The 22,018-nt window shown below is 39.0% G+C and overlaps 1 protein-coding gene across 4 annotated transcripts in view; it reads right to left on the reverse strand.

Moving 5' to 3' along the window:
- CA8 (carbonic anhydrase 8) overlaps positions 1-22,018 on the reverse strand; it is a 67,623-nt gene that overhangs the window by 20,778 nt on the left and 24,827 nt on the right. For 3 of the 4 annotated variants that reach the window (XM_065053623.1, XM_065053621.1, XM_065053622.1), the window contains exons 4-8: positions 19,974-20,069; positions 17,439-17,501; positions 16,004-16,052; positions 13,344-13,456; positions 6,603-6,775 (exon numbers count right to left, since the gene is read on the reverse strand). In XM_065053623.1, the coding sequence (XP_064909695.1) occupies positions 6,641-6,775; positions 13,344-13,456; positions 16,004-16,052; positions 17,439-17,501; positions 19,974-20,069 (456 nt within the window). In that variant the 3' untranslated portion in view covers positions 6,603-6,640. Of the gene's footprint in view, positions 1-1,892; positions 5,365-6,602; positions 6,776-13,343; positions 13,457-16,003; positions 16,053-17,438; positions 17,502-19,973; positions 20,070-22,018 lie in introns of those variants that run through there. The other variant, XM_065053624.1, reaches the window with a different exon arrangement.

Below are 22,018 nucleotides of genomic sequence, written 5' to 3' on the forward strand. Positions count from 1 at the left end.
TTTCAAAGACTGAAACCTAACAATTAAACCAAGCACCTTTTAAGCACAAAACCTAAACTCATGGAGGCAAACAATGACTGATGAAAAATCACTCACAGAAGCAGCATAAATACTTGTATTTTATCAAATCTAGGAAATTGGTGTTTGTATTTCTAAAGAACTAGTGTTGATAATCTTTGTGTTGGTTTTGGGGTTTTCGTGGGTTTTTTTTAAACCAGGAAGAAGAGAAGAATAGTCATAGTAGCCTAATGATGGCTGCTGAAAGCTCACTCTGGCTCTGGATCTACACAACAGGAAAGCATAAAATCCCCAAGTACTGGAACGTCAGCAGAGAAACTTCTTTCTGAACTTCATGAACTACAAAGGCTACTAGTAAACTGAGAATAAAGGTATACATTGACTGGTAAAGTAAACCTCCACTGAAATGCAAAGGTAACCGAGATCTGCCTAGGTGAAGAAATACAGACCAGAGCATCCTGCTACTCTTCCCTCTGTTTCTCAAAGGCAAGGCACAGCTCCATAGCTTACTCTGTATTTTAATTTCCCTTCATATTCTGTAATGTAGTTACCATACAATATGCAGTGCCAGACAGAGGGGAGGGTACCACTACTTGTTTAGTACCAGCTCATTCCCACTGGCAACACTGTCCAATGTCCTACAGAAAGAGCAGTGTAGTTTTGTGCCACAAGAGCAGCTCAGCAGCTTCAAAAGCAAGTTATTTGCACTGTTCACTCCCTAAATGCACCGGCTACAGTCATCACATTGCTCCCTCTCTTCGCTGTGAAACTAATGCTGTGCTAATTTCTGCTTCTCTGCTCAGAGCTCTCAATTTCACGCAGATAGTCTCTGCAGTATCAGTCTCTGTTCCTCTCACCCTAAATTACTCCTTCCTGTTCCTCAGGCCTAGCACAAGCCTGGTATTTTAATGATGTCATTTATTTGTTTTCCTCTAATCTTGAATGTACGACTAGGAAAATGGTAATTATATTAAGAATGGGTTTTAATCCAAATTAATTTCTGCTATCCTAAGTTACGGGACATTGGATAAACTTGGAGCTACTTACAAGCTGAAGTCTACCAAATACGTATGTGTATGTATGAATGTGTACATGCATTTGTGTATATACAAATTGATGCTTTTTCAGGAGTTTCTGAATCAGTCCCAAAAAAATGTTCAGGAGAACTGGAGTAATGTACATAGATAGATGGAGTAGGTATAAGCCATCATCACACTTGAAGGACAATTCTTTATTCACAGATATGAAATAAATTGTGTCTGAGATGTGCACTTTTCAGACAAGACACTGGAAATAAAATTCCTTAGTTTATTAATTATGCTGAGTGGAAAATAAATTAAAGTTTATCACTTTCAAAAGATAATATTCTTACAATATTATTTTAGCTATTTTTTAGAACTAGTTCTTACTGCCTTCTCAATAGTCTCAATGATTTCAATGACTTCTGTAACAGGTATTTATTTGACCTCCTCATAGTAAATAGGAGCAATGCCATTTAATTATCCTATACATGGAATCATGCTTATACACCCTGATGTATAAAGGGATGAAGACATGGAGGCATGTCATACTGAATTCAGTATCACCATCAATTCAAGTTGATACTCAGGTGTTTGAAATCAGACATCTTGCTCATTCAGAGATAAAGCTGTTCCGTTGATATAACAGAGGAGAAAGGGATGTCTATCAAATCAGTTAGATAGGAAGCAACAAGGATTAAAGAGAGGGTAATAAAACCATTGGAAACCACAAATGATGCTGTCTTCTGTGCCACTGGAAAAGTACTTATACATTAGGTAAGGTGGCAAGCCCCAAAACATGATAGCCTGCTGGAATACTCACAATACACATGTTAAAAAATAGTGAGTCAGGACTCAAATTGCCAAAATATTAGCCTTTAATGAAACAGAAGATTTAATGTTCTCCTTATTTGATTACTAGGAGTGGTAGCATTTGTTGTCTCCATGGGTGAGCTTTGCTGCATAACAATAAGAATTACAAATCTTTTTCCAACATCTCCTGAGATTATCAAGATATAGCCTGATGCCCACAGCAATGGCTCTGAGTCAAGTATGAAGTATCTGTGGTAACACTGATGAAGTCACAATGTTATCCTTTCTCTTTTTTTCCTTCAGAAAATGATCTGGGAGTCCTTGTAAACAACAAATTGAACATGAGTCAGTAATGCACCCACATGACAAAGAAAGTCAAAAGCCTCCTGGGCTGCACTAGGAAAAGCATTGCCAGCAGGTAGAAGGAGATGATTCTTCACTTCTGTTCAGCAATGATGAAGCATCTGGAGTACTGGGTCCAGTTCTGGGTTCCCTGATTCAAAAGAAACACGGACACACTGGAGTGAGTCCAGCAACAGGCCACAAAGATGATAAAGATGAGAGAGCTGGGACTGTTCAGCCTCAAGAAGAGGTTTCAAGAGGGATCTCATCAATGTGTACAATTTTATGAGAACATGTATAAAAGATGGTGCCAGACTCTTGAGTGGTATCCAGTGAAAGGAGAAGAGGCAATGTGTACAAACTTAAATACGGGAATTTTCATCTAAAATTAAGAAAAATCTTTTCCTGCAAGGGTGGTCAAACACCAGGACAGGTTGCTCAAAGAGGTGGTGGAGTCTTCATCCATACAATATTCAAAACCCAGCTGGATGTGGCCCTGAACAACCTGCTGTAGTTAATGCTGCTTTGAGTAGAGGATTGGACTAGTAGGTATCCAGGGGCACCTTCTAACTGCAACTATTTTGTGATTCTGTTGTTCTTCACTGTCTAAAACTGAACTCAATTTTTGCACCTTGCAGGCCTGAAAGCAAATCTGCACTGAGCTTTCCCTCCAAATTCCTTGACACCTGACTGAATCTGTCACTACTGGATATGATTTAAAGAGGTTAGAAATGAGAAAAATAATGGCTTTTTGGAAGGAAACATAAGTGAAAACTTTGGCAACTGCAGGAGAAAAAGGATGTAAAGACTGTTCTGTAAGGGATGTATTTCAAAAACACCCATACGAGAGAGTCTAAAGGTGCATTAACCCCAGGCTAAACAAGACAGATGCATTTTTAGCAGAAAAATCAGAGCCAGAAGAGGCCAACTAGGTAGCAACAAACTTATTACAAAGCCCACTGCATTAAAGAGAGCAGTGAAGCTACAAGTTTCATCCTCCTGAAGGCTCCCTCTAGTGCCTGGCCAAACTTTGTTCTAGAACTGAAGGGTGATATTTCCAGATCCAGGCTTTCCCACAATAAAGGAACATTAAAAAAAAAAAAAAAAATCAGTTCTTTACCTGAGATTACACACCACAACATATCTCGTTTGTGTCACCTCTGCTTTCAATTTGACAAATTACCGTAAATTTCATCAAAGATCAACATAAGCCAATTGATCATGAGCCACATAGGGTTCAGTTTCATCATGGTTTAAACCAATGCTGAAGAGTAGATGTTCTGAAGACTTTGAGCACAGCATGCATACAGCCTGCATTTTGATTCCGTCAAAACGAATTAGACCTTTCAAGCAACCTCTTTCTACTCATGTCTACTGAACACTTCTGGAAACATTTGTCTCCTCCTTTCCCTAACAGAATGATGAGGCCATGGAGTCCTTCAAGTGGCTGTACCACACTGGCTTGGAATAAAAGAAAATATTGAAAAGTCTATTAACAGGAGTTCCAGCAGCCTTGGCAGAGGTACATCATGTCAGAAAAGAGGTCCACCAGTGTGTTAGTAATTGTAATATTCAAGACATGCCAGACCTTTAGAATATAAGGTAATCTCCTCTTTGAAAGGAAGACATGCTCCCTCTTGGATCACTATGCAGATGCCACCCTGCAAACTAGTACCTTCATATCTGCTACTGAGTCTTCACAGAAATATACAGCCCATATCAGCAGCCCCAGTTTAAGGTCCGTTACCCATTCCCATGAATTAGGACAAGTGTCTTTTCTGAGGATGCCTGAGGTCTGTGTGAGCAGCTCCTGCTACTCAAAATCTTCTTCCTGGAGAGAACTCTGTGAAAAAATCACTACAAATAGGCAGGATCGTTTTCTTCCCTTTCTCCCTTTTTCCATAGAAGAAAGGTGATCAAAAGCACATGATTTCTTTTTACACTTTGTATATCTAGTATCCAGCTCCCCAGAGATAAACCCAATACCAAGGACATATTGTCAACCCTTGATTGGTTTAGTGCTATTTGGACTGATGCATTCAAAACTAACTGGGCAAAAGAATTTCTGGTAAATAACTCAGCCAGGTGTAGAGAGCCAAGTGCCATTTCTCCTGTGGGCTACACAACACCAGGAGTCACAGTTCTTTCTCAGTGCTTGGGAGTCCGTAATTAGCATAGCCTTACAGTGAGGACTATCATTTTACATTAAAAATTCTATCATTTGAGAATTAAAACTGCAGATTATTTTGTGAAGCATGGCCAAGATAAATCTTATTATTTAAAACAATACTTTTAAGTATTGACAAATGTAATAAAATTTCGAACATGAAAGCAAAAGGGAAATTTTTACATTTCAATTCCAGCATTGTAAAGGAAACCCTTTCATGCTTAAAATTCAAACTCAGCATGTCAAGTAATTTCACTGTTACAAACGTGAATTACCTGCACTGGCCTGAAGGTATTATTCACTCTCTGAGAAAAACTGTACTTTAATATTGCTACAATTTTCCCAAGTAATTTCTATGCAGAAGCCAGGATGAATTTGAATCATCCATTTCAAGATTAAAGTGACGACACTCGGTGACTGCAGAGAACCATGTAATTGAGAATTGGGCTTAGAGATGTGTCCAAAATTAAATATGGGAATGAGAAAACAATATTAATACAGGGACTAATGTTTCACTTTCTTAGATTAAATCTGGAATGCAGATATTAAATAGGGTTATAAAATACAAATAAACCCTTATTTTAGAAATGTTTAGATGCATATTGAATGCTTATGCTGTATGGAAAGACCATGAAATTGTTGGCCACTATCTCAGCCCATTTAATAATTTCTGTCACATGCAGGAGGAAAGATGATCATCCCACTTAGTTTTAATGGATCCATTTTTGGAAGCATCAAATTATTAATCTCTTTAAGGGGTTATCTGCTGCCTGATCATTTGTTAACTTCATATGAAGTTGGTGGTCAGACCCAGAGCATGCTCTGTAGAGGCTTAACTCTACAGCAGAGCCTGATGTGAACTAAGGAGTTCCACCATTAACGTAGACAAGGCAAAAATTTAAAGTACAAATAAAGGTCCTTACCCAAAAGTGTGTATCAAAAATCTTTCAGCAGCATGCCTCCAGGTGAAACTCTAGATGTATTGGTTCTCTTGTGAGCATACGGCTTTGAAGAAATGTGCTGAGTGAGAAACTGACACTTTTATATAATGGATCCTACCAGCAAAATAGGGTAATGGAGAGTACCCAATGTTTTTATTATTTATGTTGTAGGATGGTAGATGAAAAATTTTACAATGTTAAAAAGTAGCAGGACTTATTAAAGAAAGCAAGTGAACAGATTTGTTCTTTTCTTGAAGACTTCCCACATTAGCTGTCTTACTATGTGTATCAAGCTAAGGTCACTTCATTACAAAATCAGCCATGAATGTCGGTGTCTTGACTCACTACCTTCAAGGTAACTAGTTGTCTTGATAGCAAATTTTCTTTAACTCTCTAAGAATCTCATTACCATGTTTTTCACTATAGTAAAACATTGACTGACTAAGTATAATGAGGTTTAGGAATAACTGTTGGGTATTGAGGGAATTTACCTTTACTTGACAAAGGCTAGGGGAACATGATGTGGGAGGTTTTAATAACTCAAGTGGGGATAATGCAGGTTCACTTGTGTATTAACCCTTTTGCACTGAATACAACATCATCCTTAAATTCTTGCTCTCTGAGCCACTGAGAAGTAGCAACTACTTCAATGACTGAAATACTAAAAATTAGCCATGACAGAAGTTAATAAGTTTCCTCTTTTATCTGCACTCATTTTGCTCAAGATTTGGTCTGGCTGGGAAAGAGAAGCATTGTGAAGCAGGGAGAAGGGATCCAAAAAAAAGGCCTCCTTTGAGAATGAAAGGCCTCCCTCCAGAACTACACTGCGGTTTTCAACAGATAACAGTAGAAAGATTCACCAGTGACCGGTCTTCTAAAACACAGTAAGAAATCAAACAGTGAACCTCAGTTAGTGGGGGAATCTGTCACATAACCTAACCATGCTGTGCTGTTGCTCACTGCAGTAGGAGAAATTTAAAGCTACAAGAAGTAATTGTGATCTGACTGTGTGATCCACTGCCTACTGAAGTAAATATAAACATTTTAATTAACTAAATCACATATTACATTCCAGCTACTGAAGAACATAATAGTAACCAAACTATTCCAGCCACTAAAGAACAAATAGTAACCAAACTATTATACTAGAGATAAAATAAATTGGTACAGTGTCAAAATTTGAATTGTGACAATATATCATAACATTAGTTGAAATGAACTCAGTGCATTTTCTCCTTTAGCTAAATCTCCCCTATGAAAATTATTTAAATGTTTTGATTTTTCCACTAATCTTCTACTTACCTGAATAAAGATTTATTTCTCTTGTTCTCCCTCTTCTGCTACTGAAATGCAGCCCTGATGACTCTGTCACTAAGTGGCTGAGTTGGTCTGAAGTTATCTCCTAGGATTCCATCACAGCCCTCTAAAAGTTCTGCACCTTTAACATGGGTCCTCAGCCTACGAAATTCCTCTATCTGAAAGGCAGAAAAACAGACATGAAGATGCTGAGACACATTCTTCAATATGGGTTTAATAATCAAAATAAGCCCTGCCCAGCCACTTCTGCAGCTTTGAAAATTGGAGTGTTCAGGCACTATATGCTAAGGTCAATATACATCATTAATAACATTTTTAAATAGTTGTTAGTACTGTCAAAACATTTAACATATAGAGAAAAATAAGAATTTTCATGCAGATGGTTTGGTAAACACCCTTTCTTTTGCGTAACTTATTTCAGGATCTGTAACTTTCTTAGCCATTGTAGATTTCATACTATTAATCAATCTCACAGTTGTGACATGAGAGTAATCATTCTGGTCTTCACCAAAGAAGCGCATTTCAGGAATAATTTAGTCAACTATAAATTGTTTTGAATTTCTTCCAGTGATTTATTTATTGCCTAAAATTGTCGCTTCAATTAAATAAAAATTATTTTCTAAGTCAGGAGAATTCTGAAAAGACTCTCAGCTTTAGAAGAAGTCTGTTGACATTTTATATGGAAAATGTGGTTTGTTCAATCAAAACAACATACCACTCCAAAATTTCTGTAGATGTGGGTGCTAAGTGCACTCAGAAAATCAAATACAGTCAAAAATCAACATAAAACATTTCAGTTGGTGCAAATGAAAAATATTTCTGGTTTATAGACTCCTTTGAGATTTTTCTAAACCTAATCTGTTGTAGGGAAGAATATGAGCAGCTTCCATCTCCATCGCTGGTATCAGCATATCAGCATCAAGCTCTGTGCAATAAAAAATTGAGAAAATCCATGTGTATCTCAGTAACATCAGACCTTATTGTTCAACAGTGCCATCTTTAAGAGTCTGGTATTCCAAATAAGTAGTTAAACTACTAACAAAATTGTGATTGTTTTTGCTGTGGTATATTGGCAAACTCTCTTAGCTGGATACAGCAAACCTGCCTGAAGGCTGAAAGGCCTCCCTGGCCCGAGCCTCTGCTCTTGTACTGACCCTGGGACACCTCTCTGACCAGCTCAGCTGTCACTGGAAACTGAAGCTACACAGAATGTGAAGTGGAACCTGAAGTATTTAATCATTTTATCACGTAAGAAATTACAGAGAGTGAATTTCTCCATGAAAAGCACTCTATGAAGGATTACAGGGAGAAAGGAAGTGTGATTCCACAATTAAAAGAAATGAGGTACTAAACAGCAGGTAACGGTATTTTTATTCTTATATTGTCTTTAGAGAATACTTTCGTACTGCAACATGGAAGACAACTGCCTTCATTGCTTTCTGCTCTACAGCAGAATTGATCCAGACTTATTTACTTGATTTAGAGGCTAGTTCTGCTCTGTCATGTCTTCCCAAAAAACAGTGTGCTTGGAAATCAACACTCAGCTTCCCGCAGCTGAGATATAAGGCAACAGCTTAGACTCAAAATATGAAAAGCAGATCAAACTGTAAAGCTCCCTGAATGTGCTCTTAGAGGCAGATCCTTATTTTGGAAGGTTGGGGTTTTTATGTTTATTTAAAGCAAACTGAAAACAAACCCAATACAGGCTAGGAATTGAAAAAGCCTTCAGGAGTCATGTGCTGGTAAATTGCTGAATGAGTTTTGTAAAGATACTGTCTTTTACCATCTGAATCAACTCCGGAAAGCCTGAAATAATTGTAGTTTAGGAAGGAGCTCTTTACAAAAATGTGGCTTTTGTTTGATCTTCTGAGAATGAGAGACTTCAAACACAGATGAAGGAGAGGGAAGAGCAGACTCTCTGCAAAGCTGGCGTTTGTGAACTGTCGCCTACTATAACTACAAATGCTCTGCCCCAGTTCCCACAGTGAAATATTTCTCCAGGAGAAAGCAGCTTCCAGTTTCTTCAGTCAGGAAAGTAGGACTGACGCGATCCCTGTGCCTGCTCTTTAGTCTTTAATGCAGTCAAGAAATGTAGCCCTACTCCAAGGGGCAATCATCAGCCTCCTCGTTCAGTCCTTCACATCATGGTTCAGACCCCTGTGACACTGATCCTCTATACACATGGTGCTCTGCCTCACCCTTAAGAAGTGCTTCTGTCAGAAAAGGACACTAACGGTGCTGACACTACTTTCTCCGTTAAATTTCCACATGATTAGGCAATATGTGTGCCCCACTCACTCTTCTTCAACTCATATGGAACACTTATCATTTACTCGCAACCCCTTACAAGTCAGAGCTGTGAAGTACACCCTGTAGGACTGCCAAGGAAATAGATATTTTTAGAGGCACGCAGCTAAGCGCCCTTGGATATTCACACACTTTCCAAAGGAATAGCCATTTATAAAAGTTTTTCTCATGCCCAGAAGACACTAAGGATGACCTAGGCCTGTTCATATCGAAATTCAGGATCAAATTCCAAATGGCGAAGGGGTAAATCCACAATGTTAATAGTCACATTTCTATGAAGTAAAAGCTTTTAGTTTATATTTTGTAGAATTTTGTGAGAATGGGTTTACCACTTCCCTGTATTCAGATCCTGAATACTGCATTCTTTTTCACTTAAATATTTGCTGAAGAAGAGAACACACAAAACAAAGAATTTGCATGTTTTCTATACAAAGGTTTCTTCTGTATGAGGAATAGAAGCATTATCCTTCTGCTTGAAAATTTCACGTGCCTCCATGATACCTTCCCAGGCCACAGACCTGCTTCCCAGTGAACAGAATACCATGAACCTCTCAGAGGCTTTATTTCACACACTACATAAATTTTGCAGAATTCCAGCTCTGTATGCTAGTTACTATTTATGTCCTTTAGGAGGTCTTGATTGTGAATGAGGTGGACAAAAGGACCAGAGACCTTGCAGTCCAGTACAAAACCAGTTTACTCTGACAATGAGTACCTCAGAACAGCTCCTCGCTGCATCATCGTTTAAAATCCCTACTCTGAGTGGCTTAGACAATGCACTTTATCTGTATTTCAGTGAATCACAAAGCACATTATTCACATATGTCAATTTTTTAAAAAAATTAGCAGAGAGAAGCACAAGCAAGTCTTTTCCAATAATTTCCTGCTCTTTACTGGCCTAATAGGAGGGAGTTTTCTATTTTCTCCCATTGCAATTCAGCAGTGTACATGCATGGGTGAGGTGTCTCACAAAAGCAATCAACACAGTTCCTTCTGGGTTGGATATTTCAACACAAGAAAAGTGAGAATGATAAAACCCACAAAAAGAGGGCAGGAATATGCAAAAAGAGCAATACAGGCTGCAGCTTTCCAGATAAGCACCTTTCCAATGAGGTCACTAATAAAACTCCAAGCAGCAGATTTGCAAAGCCCTTATACTCCAGGGGAGAAGAGGTACCTGCACGCTTTATCCAGACCTCACAGAAGGACCCACGAAGGAAACAGCTCATTGGTGGAAATGAAGCTTCATGTTGAAGAAAATGACTCCAGGAAAGCACATCCTGGTGCTACAGCCCTGGCTTGCTCTTTTGCTACTCATATAATCAACAGACACAGATCCCAGCCGCTGAAGTGAGGTGCAATATGGAGATGAATCTCCTTTCACTTAACATTGACTTAGTTCAGTAGAAAATCAACTCATGAGTTGAACTTTACTGTCTACAAATGCCTTCAAGAGAAACAGAAGAAGATTCTCTACTTTGCAATGGTCAGCCTATTATGCCTATGTCAAATCAAAAAGATGGGCTCAACATGTTATAATTACACTAAAATTTACAGCAGTTTAATGAGTTATCAAGTTTTAGTAACCTTTTCATAAATGCTCTATTTTCTCTCCACCTGCTGTATGGACTGTAAGAGTTTCATTCACGGGCGGTTCATGGTTGCAGAGATACAGTGATTTCAAATGGGGTCCATCTTATTGACACACCCTGTAGTTCCTTCGGCATTGTTTCAAAATAAGCAAATGGGAAAATAAATGAGTGATTATGAACCAGAATTGCAATTTTATTCATTTTTCACCTTATGACCCACAGTTTGTTAAGCTAATCAATACTGCTATGTTAATTACAGAAAATGAGAATGTGAATAAGTATCTTATCTCAAATATATTAACTAGCTTCATCAGAGCAAGGTAATAAAACCCCTTCCATATCAGACTGTGTTGTTCTTTATTGTTACTTGTTATTGACACTCCAAAGTTTATTATTTTATGGACTGAAAGATGAAAATAGAAAGCCTCGAATTTGTCTCTTACTGGCTACAACCACAGATGCTACTAGTATTTATAGAAGTCACTTGAAGTTTCATTAGCTATGTTCATTAGTATCCCACATAAGAAAGTTCTACGAGTTAATGACACATGTAAAAATAATGTATTTAAATCCATTAGAAATGCATTTGCACAGAAATCTATGCTTTAATACTACAAGCAAGCTTAATAAAATTAAATGCCTTTACCAGCTTTCCATGGATGATTCAGAATGGTATATGCTATGTTACATCTTATTTTCCACAGACAAAACCCCTTGCATTTCTAATCTCCCCTTAAATGGAATCCCTCATAGGCACTAATGCTCACATGCACAAAAGAGACCAGATAATTGCAGGCAAAATGCTAATTACAAGTTAAAATCTTGGATGTCTACACTGTAACGAAATATTCTGGCATCCCAAAAATATTTTAGGCATCCTGGAGAACTCTCAGTCCCTTTTGACTTTAGAATCTCAGAATCATCATCTCTCACTTACTTGTCCTCATATTTATTATCACCTGACATCTGAAAGCAGTATCTGATATAAGTAAAAATTTTATTCAACTTTGGCCAAAGTCCTTAATATGCTTAATAAGTTTTTTTCTGCACAGCCTTAAATCTAATGCTGCTGCATTCATAGCTAGCAGTGAGGGTTTTTCTTCTAATTGATGCTGATCTACAAGTACAAAGTTTTGTGGACCATCTTGGCATAAATCCGGTCCAATCTCTCCCTGCTCAGGTGCCACATCTCACCCACATACTGTGTCAGTGGCAGGAAAAAAAGCCCCTCCATGACTTGTGTGCCCTTCATCACTGCAGTGTTCTTGTTGGATTGGTTTATACCAGTCAAAGTAACACAGCAACGGAAGCCAGCTACCCCTCACCCCAAGGCAGCCATGGTTACAAATCACATTCTTTTACCCACACACTATGGGTCACTTTTTTTCCCAGGCACAGTATTCTCCTCTGGAGACTTATCCCCTTCACAACATATTCCAACATCTTGTTTTCTTGTGGTAAATGAGTACATAATAATATTAACTAAAGTTGCACCTCTCTGTTTAATTCCCCTTCCTTTCATACTCTCACCATCTCCTACCACGTGGATGGCTTGAACTGTGCCCTCCTCCGTGCATTGATTGCATTAAAATAGAGATTAAAATTGGAATAGAGACTACAAAATCTGCAACTAGCATGAAATAAAACATCATACAATATCTCAGTGTAATCACTATGGTCTTTATACTTCTGATCAAGTCCTCTTATTTATCCATATCATATCTGGAAAACTAGCTGCCAAGTTACAAAATGCATTCTGTCTTTAAAAGTTATTCTGCATCTAATAATGCCAACATTTACTCAGTAGTAAGCAGCCACAAGACTTATCCTTTCATAAGCATGTAAGTACCAGATCCATGATGGGACACATAGAAGTTGCAGCTACCATACCAATAAGCTTATTGGGAGCTGTTGCTTTTATCCTATTGTAAGAATGAGAATTTGTTCTTCATATGAAAAGAAACACTGCCAATTTCAGACAGTTAATTTTTTTAAAATACTGTGCTGGGATTCCTAGCAAAATTTCAGGTTATTAAAACTGAAATGATTCAAAACTGAATTATCACCTTTTATACTTTTTTCCCTTCTGTTTGCACATGCTTCAGAGTAGGCAATGAAAATTAATGCATTCAGCTTCAGGGATTCCCAATAGTTTCACTTAAATTAAACCCACATTCCTCCAGCTGGGATTCACAGACTGTGGGAAAATATTCATCAAGTGTTTTCACTGGTTTTACTGGGCTTATTTGTAGAGAGATTTCAAATATTTTCTATAGAAAGGCTCACATGACTGTCAGATATAATTAAAAAAAATACCTTTAGAATACATACGTGTGAAATGAAATTTAAATAGGTAGTTTCCATTTGACATTTATTATAAAACAGAATTTAAAAAGAGCAAGGTAAGTGTTAAATATAGTTCAATGCAATATAGCTAGCCTGTACTATGTTAATATTTTTCATTCTCCAGGACATAGTGTCCTCCTGTGCTTTTCTGTTCCTTTAACATCAAAAAGCAGTGATATTTGAAAGCTTACAATTACAAAGAACTGAACTTCTTTTGCCCATTGACTTCTTTCTTTCTTCTTCTTTCACTTAAATAAAGAATTATTTTAAATGCAGATGATAAATGGTAACAAGGTTTTTCATCTCTGACCTTTGCGTTGCTTTCAGTGACTCAAAAGGCTTAACCTTTACTTGAAAAGCCATGTACTGATCTAATGGGATCTTCAAGGAGAACAGATATAATGTCCTGATATATGTATCTGCACGCTATAACCTTTAGCTCATAACCATATTCCAAGGCCACTTTAAGCACAGCTGTTACCTGCACTTGGGACACGGTCAGAGGATAACGAAATAATATCCAGGTGACACCTTCACTGCAGGGTGGAATGGTCAGAGAGCCCTCATACACCCAGTAGTCACGCAGAAGAGGGTCTGAAATTAAAAGAAATGTGGAATTTTAATGACATTAAGGAAGGTAATTACGTCTTTCAATTATGACAGCTTATGATAGCCATGGGCTTGCTCGTATGGTGAAGTTAGTAGGGAGTCAGCTAAGGTGTGAACTGATAATCTGTCAAATTTTGTCCGCTACTTTCTCATGTGAATGTACATGAGCTTGTGGTCATTATATTACAGTAACTACCCCCTGCAGGTAAGTATTTAAAAGATAAAAATGCCACTTCATACATAATGAAAAATAACATGTACACAACTCCTTAAACTAACATAGCAAATAGATGTAATAATACAGTGGGAAAGAACTCCTCTTAGTGTCAAAAGCTCCAAGAGATATCCCATTTTGAATGAAGCGGGGCTGTGGTCACGAAATTTTAGCTGACTTCTACATTTATTATTTGTCTCAAGGATGAATTTCTTTATTTTTTTCTAAAAAACAGTGAAAACAGCTCAAGCCAAACATTTCAGTTTGCAGTTCTTGTGACATTCTTTGAGATGCACTGGTGCCTTCTAGGTGTGGAAAAGTGAATGGAATTTCACAGGTGAAAAAAATCAAGGCTTATTTAAGAATAAGTTTATTTTAATAAGTTTACAAACTTACTAATAGGTGTATAAATAGAATAACTGTTAGAATAAACAGTTGCCTAACAAGAAAACATGCAATTTTTTGTCCAAGCAGAGTTTACCTCTACATAGAAGTTTCATTTTAACGATTTTAATTTTAGTTCCTCAAAGGTTCCAGTCACACCACACTTCATAAGTGAGACTGCACAGGGCTGCCCTTTGCTGCTGGAGGCCATACTCACAAATGACTCCCTGACACAGCTAAAGGAGTACAGAGAGGAAACTGCCTGGTTGTAAAAGAGGGAACAAGAAACAAACCTAGAGAGGAACGGGAGGAAAAGGGTGGTTAATCACGGCACGGAGAGCTAAGAGGAAGGTTGTGACTAGCTTGACCAGGACAGAATGGAAGACTGGAAAGGAATAAACCTGCTTGGTTGACCTAAGCTGTTACTGCCATTTCACTACTAGCTCAGAGGAATATCAGTACAATTAAATCTTGCTAGTGAACCCTGTGATTGCCAGTGAACGGATTTGGTTTGTTGGTGTAATTTTCCTTCTCAGGGAGTTACACAGCAAATCCATTGAGAGCAAGTTGCATTATCAAACACTCAAAAGTTAAGAACTGCAAGAATTAATTCAGCCCATCCTGTGCATGCATTGTGACACCATCTTGTTATATGATCACCTATGTCTTTTCTAGAGAACCTTTCATCATTTACTTGCAAAGATGGATGATTTTCTTCTGAAAAGCATCTAATAACATTTGGATTTCTCAGTACAAAATGCGGTCCTTGGTCTTCTTTCTCCCATGCTATTCAAATCCTGCTTGTTAGAAGGACCGCATTTTCCCATTTTTCATATTTCTAATGCACTCGTTTCTTCAGTGTCTGAGTGCTTCACAAACATGAATTAATTTATCCTTCCAACATCCCAGCTCGGTGAGGAAGGACAGATTACCCCCACACTTTAAAGCTGGGGAACTGAGGCACAGAGGAGTTAAGGTCAAATGCATCTATTCATCTGAGGTGTTCAATATGAGATGCTTAGAACCTGATTTCTCAGAGTAGTTAACTTTCTATAGCACTTAATGCAGTCAGAGCACTGCTCCCATTGACTTCAGTTGGAGGTGTAAGCACTCAGCACTTCTGCAAATCAGACCCCATGATCTCAAGTCGGGCACCTAGAAAATGAGGAACACATAGTTAGAGATGACTTATGAAAATTTTGGTTTAGGTGACTTGATCAGCATCACACAGGAACTGCAAGGCAGAGGTCCTGTAAAAAATAACTTACGGTCACACAATCAAAAAGATTTTTTATAATGTATATGCATGAAGGGGCACAGGCAGCCTTAATTCCTGCAATTCCTAATTGCTGAGCACTTGACTTTGCAACCTAAACAATATTATTTCGATATCATTAATATAGTTTAATGCAGACCTAGATAATTTGGAAAATTAAAGATCTTGCCATGGAAATCAGCTCAGGAGGATTCCTTATGAAATATTTGCCTCATATAAACGCCCATTGTCACTACTCATTGTATGCAATACAAATGTCATTGCATTATGGCTTCTCTTTTGATGCTGCCAAAAGCTACCTTGGTAAGCTGGTAACCTTACACTTCCTATTTTATGCTGAAGTAGAGAAAGGAGGACACAGAGCTCCCCCTCTAGGTGGGACGATAAATCCTCAAGAATGCTATTAATAGCTGCAGCGTTGCCAGAAGTGCAGAGACTACAGCATCACATCTCACTCATAACATGAAGGTGCAGATTCATCCTAAATTCCAAATCCTAAATTCCCTATCCCCGTTAGCAGCACTAGGTGCAAAATGCATTACTGCCTTAAGGGATATGCTCTCAGGCTTGCAATTAGACTATGCTTCAGACCAAGATGGTCTCAGCCTCTGCAATTAGCTTGTAATCCACCCACACAAAAGGAAGCAAAGGCACCTACCTGGCAATAAAGAGTTGGGATTAAAACAGGGTATTGTTTTGGACTTTCCCTGAAAAAATGAATACAGATCAATCTCATCTCTGGTTTCTTATTAAAATGATGATGAATTGAGAGGTAAAACACACTGTGTCTTCTTATAACATTAAGCCTTGAGTTCCTGCGGCAAAGCAACGTCATTAAGAGCCCCTATTTAATCACCATTGCATTTGTCCTTGCAGCTACACAGACACCTCTTTTTTTAAATTCTATTTTATATTTTACTTCTAAGATTATCTCAGCAATTTGTTAACTTTCTGCCTTTAGTACCTGGGCTTCTTCCAGGTCCCAGCCTTGAAATTCTCTACATTAAATTCAGGGGTTCCATACAAAATGAGATTAAAAAAAAAAAGGGCCAAAGTGAGCTTTTTCTTGACTGATGTGGATAATACTTACTAAATAAAGCTGGTTACACATATTTAATGAAAGAAAATTTTATGTGAGCCAAAACTATGTTTGATGCTGACCCTCTGAAAGTCATTAGTATAACAGGCTCACAATGACAAGACCTTTCATGGCCCTCCTCTACTTGGCTGTCCTTTCAGTAATAAAACTACACAGTTTCATACACTATTGTTTTCTTTGACACCTTCATAAAAAATGAGTTTATAATATTAAGCATCATGCCCAAAGTTTAACCTATATTATTTGACAGAAAGAAGATTTTCAGCTCCCTTCTAATAATAGCTTCTAATTTTTCGACACTTCAGCATCCACTTAAGTGCATGTCTAATCTCTCCAGACCAATACAGAACGTCTCATTAATACATTTCAAAATCCTCTGAAATCAAAGGTAAGTATGATTATTCCTATGTCACAGACAGAGACCCTGAAGCAGAGAGATGGAAGTAACTTGCCCAAGGTCATTTAAGATAGTATCAACATTCTGGAGAGCACTCATATCTCCTCAGTGCTAGGCTTATTATCCGTCCTTCATGTCCTTCAGGATCACCAGACATAATCCACCTGACAAGGCAGCATTGTGTTTTTGCTGATTACCCACTGTGAGTTAATATGGGTGCTCAGTTCATCTATTCTTTTCCACTACAAATTAAAACCAGATAAGTTTGAAGATACTGCTGCTGGTGTTCACTAAGCATGTTGCAGTGCTTGCATTCACACTGACTCTGTGATAATCACTGAAAAGGCAGTATTTGCAATCAGTTACTAGCATAAGAGATCAAACTTCTTGGCCACCAGAAAAGGAAGTAACTACAAAGACTGTATTTTATCTGAATACCGTAAAATGCTGAGGTTCTGATGCAGAACACCAAATGATGGCTTTCACATGTGGCTTTACAACAGGTACATCCGAAAACCTTCTCTTGGCTCCATGTAGACCCTTCGCTCCCTTTCTCTCTGGTCAGTGAAGGAAGCATTTCTTCAGACAATGCCTTACCTTGTACTGGATGTCCTGGAGAATTTCAGTTACAGCCTTTAGGCCCACATGCTCTTTTCCTATCTGAAATACAGCAAGCGAAGATGAGTTTCAGTATTGTGCTATTTCAGAAACCGTGAGGCAAGACAGAGGTCAATCAGGACAGTAAGTTCTATACTTGTTTTTAGTTAAGCTACACAACCTTGTGTTAACCAAATACACTGATGGATGGCAACTCCTAATAATTAAATCATTATAAAGCCACCAGTCAGAAGTAATCGAGGTGCAGACAACTGTAAAGCAGAGACAGAACCCCGGAGAACAACAAAGAGTCATAGTTGATTCTGGTAAGTTTTGACTAACCCTGTTTTGCAGCATATACTGCATGTGGAGTCAAAATCATGCAGCATTATGGCATATAAATGCCAAGGATACAGTTTGTCCTTACCAGTTTTTGTCAGAAAAGTACACAGAAAGGAACAGAGTGAACAAGCACGACAGACATATTTTTGAATTTGTTCCCACAGTGTTGCAGATCTGGCCCAAGGTATCTTGGGGGTGTTTTTTCCTGCCTGCAGAGCATGGAATGGCAGATCCTCTCCCTCATGGCAACTCTGGGATCCTGCTGTCAAAACCAGGGTCCCGGCAGCCTCCAGCACTGCCTTTACTGAGCAGCTTTAGGGCACAGAAGATGAGGTTTCAAAAGAAACCTGCTATCAAAATAGGAGATTCTTCTTTTCCATGAACATTGTCCACTCTGCCCACTGACTTCAGCTACTTCTGGTCTAAGTCACCCATCCTAGGACCCTAGATTTTACCTTCAGAAAATTGTCAAAATAGAAAGAATGGGAAAAATAGTATTTATACTGTGTATTAAAGAAACGGGGAAAGAAAAGTACTCTTTCCAACTGATTTCTTTGCCAGTGTGTACATATATGAGGTGAGGAACGAAGTAGGCACGAGTGAGAACTGGAAAGCTGGACGCTGAAAAACGTGTTTGCTCCTTGTTTCTCTTGGAATAGAATGGCACAGTAGTCACTGGAAGGAAACAATTAAACACCAACAAAACATATTTGCTATTTCTAGGAATTTTAGAGTATTTTGTTTCAGAATGGGGTTTTAATTTAAAATCTTTGAAGTGTGTAAAAGATATTTAAATCATTTGAATGATGCTGTTTCTCAATTAATAATCACCAAGGGCTGTCCCTTAAATCAGTGAAAATGTTTTCACTGACCTTATAATGATGCGTTGGAGAACAGTGGTGCAAAACTACTGTATTTCCATGCTTTTAACAGGAAAAAAATGGTCAGCACATTTTCTCTCCCTGTTCCTTTAATAAATAGCATAAATACTATTTTTTCTTGGTCAACTTTAACTATAGGATGCCTTTCTTGGCTAATGAAAAAGCCCTTTGGAATGCTTAAGAACTCTTGATGAAGGTGAGACCAGAAATGGAAAATATATAATTGAAGTTTCAGATTTATTTAAGAACTTATATATAACTTTCTAACTAACTCAAAGGTTACCTCTGCTGGAATTAGAAGGTGACTTACACAAGCAATTATCACACAGCCCTCTAGGATACAAAACCAAAGACTTTCTAACTTCCATTTTTAGCAGTTCTGAGCATTGGAGCTGTAACCAATGCACCTTTAAATTCAAACAGAGGTAAAGCTCAAAGGCACTCAAACTCATTATGAAATACAACAAATTAATAATATCACTGGGAAAGAAAATCCATTTGATCTATGCACAAACTCTAAACCTCTTCCTCCAAAGCCATTTAAATAGAGCAGTTTGCATTTCTCACAAAGAGAATGAGAAACGGATGTTTGAGGACTAAAACAAAAAATCTTCTTTATGGGGTGGTGCAGCCCTTGAAAAACCTCTAACAGCAATCAGTTTATGGGGCTAACTTCCCAGATTGCATTACACCTTTCCCCCAGCAAGCTCTTAGCCTCCTTGTCGGAGGCTTTTCTGAGGGTCTGTGGCGAGACTCGTTACACTATGTCTGGTGTCTCTGAAGTAATATGACCCCACCTCACATTGTCCCTGTGTTCAGAAATGCACAATCCTATTATACTACCAGTTTTTGGCTGTGCCGATGGGTTAGAAAGGGCTTTTTTATCCTCTTTCTTTCTTTCTTTCTCTCCTCAGTACATTTCCTCACTCCCCGGACAGTAGGCCAGGTCAGGAACGGAGAAAAACACACTATGGATGTAGTGACGCACCTGTACCTCCTGACAGCCCTCGTTCTGCCCTCAGAGGAAAGAACAGTGGATGTCTTCCCATAGCCAGAGTCACAGAGAGGGATTGCCCACTATGCATTATCCCTTCTTTAATTAACATATTTTCAATATCCCATTTAAAGAAGAAATACTTACATAGCACATACGCAGAAGACAGGACTTGAAAAGTATCTTTTGAATATAGTACCAGCAGTCATACGCTGTTTTATTTTATGAAATCATTAAAAATGAAAGAAAATGAAAGGGATCACATTTTCCTCAGACAAATGATAGTGCATTATAAGAAGTGCAACACAGGAAACTTACCTGCACAAACAAAGCAATAATAGCTATGCCGTGCTTCTTCCCTACAGCCTCATCAATGCTGCTGTACAGTGTGGAGTTCCAGTGCATTAGATGAAGCTAAAACAAAGCAGTGCAAATAGACAAATAAACATATTTTGTTATTAAAAAAACACCAGCAATTAACTTCAATTAACAAAGGCTCAGCATGTGTATATGCATGCATGAATATACATATGTGCATGCCTCTGGCATAAGAGGATTCCCCACTGCTCTGGCAGGGGGATTGGAGTAAGTGATCTTTCAAGGTCTCTTCCAGTCCCTAACATTCTGTGATTCTGTGATTCTGTGATTACTATTACAAACATCAGGAACCTGCCCCCAAAAAATAGCTGCAGAGAAAGGGATGTATAGCCCGTTACCAAATATCTACAACAAAGGTGTGGATAACTATGCCAGTGATGCTAATGATGATTTACCAGCTCACTCACTTTCAAACCACCAGTGTTGCCTCTCCGCCAGCCAGCTCTCTTCCACAGCAGGGGCATGATTATGGACACCAGCTGTGCAAACACAGGTCTGACTGGCTGACTGTACTATCTTAATGTCACTTGTCTTACATATTACCCAGGATGAGTCACTCAAATGTCAGTAGTAAGAGAAGTGACTTCAGGAAAGGTTAAACATAGAGAAAGTCAAGCAGAGTAGAATGGCTGGAGGACCACCTGAGGGCCAGCAGTGAAAGGGATGCTAAAGTGTAAAACACGAGCCCTCAACTGCCTTCTTCTGCAGGGTAGCGGGGCCTGTAGGAGTTAATGCATGAATACAGGCCAGGCAGCTGGCACTGGGTGGTAAACACGGAGTCTGTTATGGTGAGGAGGTGTCACCGCTGACTTGAGAATCGGTGTCTGAGAAAAGGGCTGGAAGACAGACCAGCAGGAGGTTGGAAAGGGAGGGAGGGAGGGGACAGAGGAGAGTGGGAAGGGAGACAGGGGGAGGAGGGGAAAGAGAAAAGTGCTGGAAAAAGGAATGACAGCTGGAAAGAGAGAAAGAAAGTGAAGGAAAGAAAGAAAGCAAGAGGGAGAGGGAGAGGGAGAGGGAGAGGGAGAGGGAGAGGGAGAGGGAGAGGGAGAGGGAGAGGGAGAGGGAGAGGGAGAGGGAGAGGGAGAGGGAGAGGGAGAGGGAGAGGGAGAGGGAGAGGGAGAGGGAGAGGGAGAGGGAAAGGGAAAGGGAAAGGGAAAGGGAAAGGGAAAGGGAAAGGGAAAGGGAAAGGGAAAGGGAAAGGGAAAGGGAAAGGGAAGGGAAGGGAAGGGAAGGGAAGGGAAGGGAAGGGAAGGGAAGGGAAGGGAAGGGAAGGGAAGGGAAGGGAAGGGAAGGGAAGGGAAGGGAAGGGAAGGGAAGGGAAGGGAAGGGAAGGGAAGGGAAGGGAAGGGAAGGGAAGGGAAGGGAAGGGAAGGGAAGGGAAGGGAAGGGAAGGGAAGGGAAGGAAAGGAAAGGAAAGGAAAGGAAAGGAAAGGAAAGGAAAGGAAAGGAAAGGAAAGGAAAGGAAAGGAAAGGAAAGGAAAGGAAAGGAAAGGAAAGGAAAGGAAAGGAAAGGAAAGGAAAGGAAAGGAAAGGAAAGGAAAGGAAAGGAGAAGGGACAGCAGTATTTACTGAGAGGTAATAGGCATTTCAAACGCAGGTTTTTCCAGCACCAGTGCTAAAATGTAATTGCTGTGGCTGGGTCTGATAAAATTGCAAAACTTCAACAGCCAAAGCACAGCTGCTTTGCAGTTTATCTGCCAACAACTTTTGCACATTTCACATAGATAAAACAGTTTAAAAAGTACAAGCTCTTAGATTCAAATCCCATTGTGAAATTGTGATAAATGTTTTGCTCAGTCACGTGTCTAAGCCAGGGGTGTCAAAGTCATTTTCACCGGGGGGCCACATCAGCCTTACGGTTGCCTTCAAAGGGCCAAATGTGATTTTAGGACTGTGTAAATATAGGAGTAGTTATATTATATTTGACACCCCTGGTCTAAGGAGTTAAAAATGTCACTCTGTTATCTAACACTGTTTCTTCCTTC

The sequence above is a fragment of the Columba livia genome, chromosome 2 (genome assembly GCF_036013475.1).
Source record: "Columba livia isolate bColLiv1 breed racing homer chromosome 2, bColLiv1.pat.W.v2, whole genome shotgun sequence".
NCBI classification, from domain to species: Eukaryota; Metazoa; Chordata; class Aves; order Columbiformes; family Columbidae; genus Columba; species Columba livia.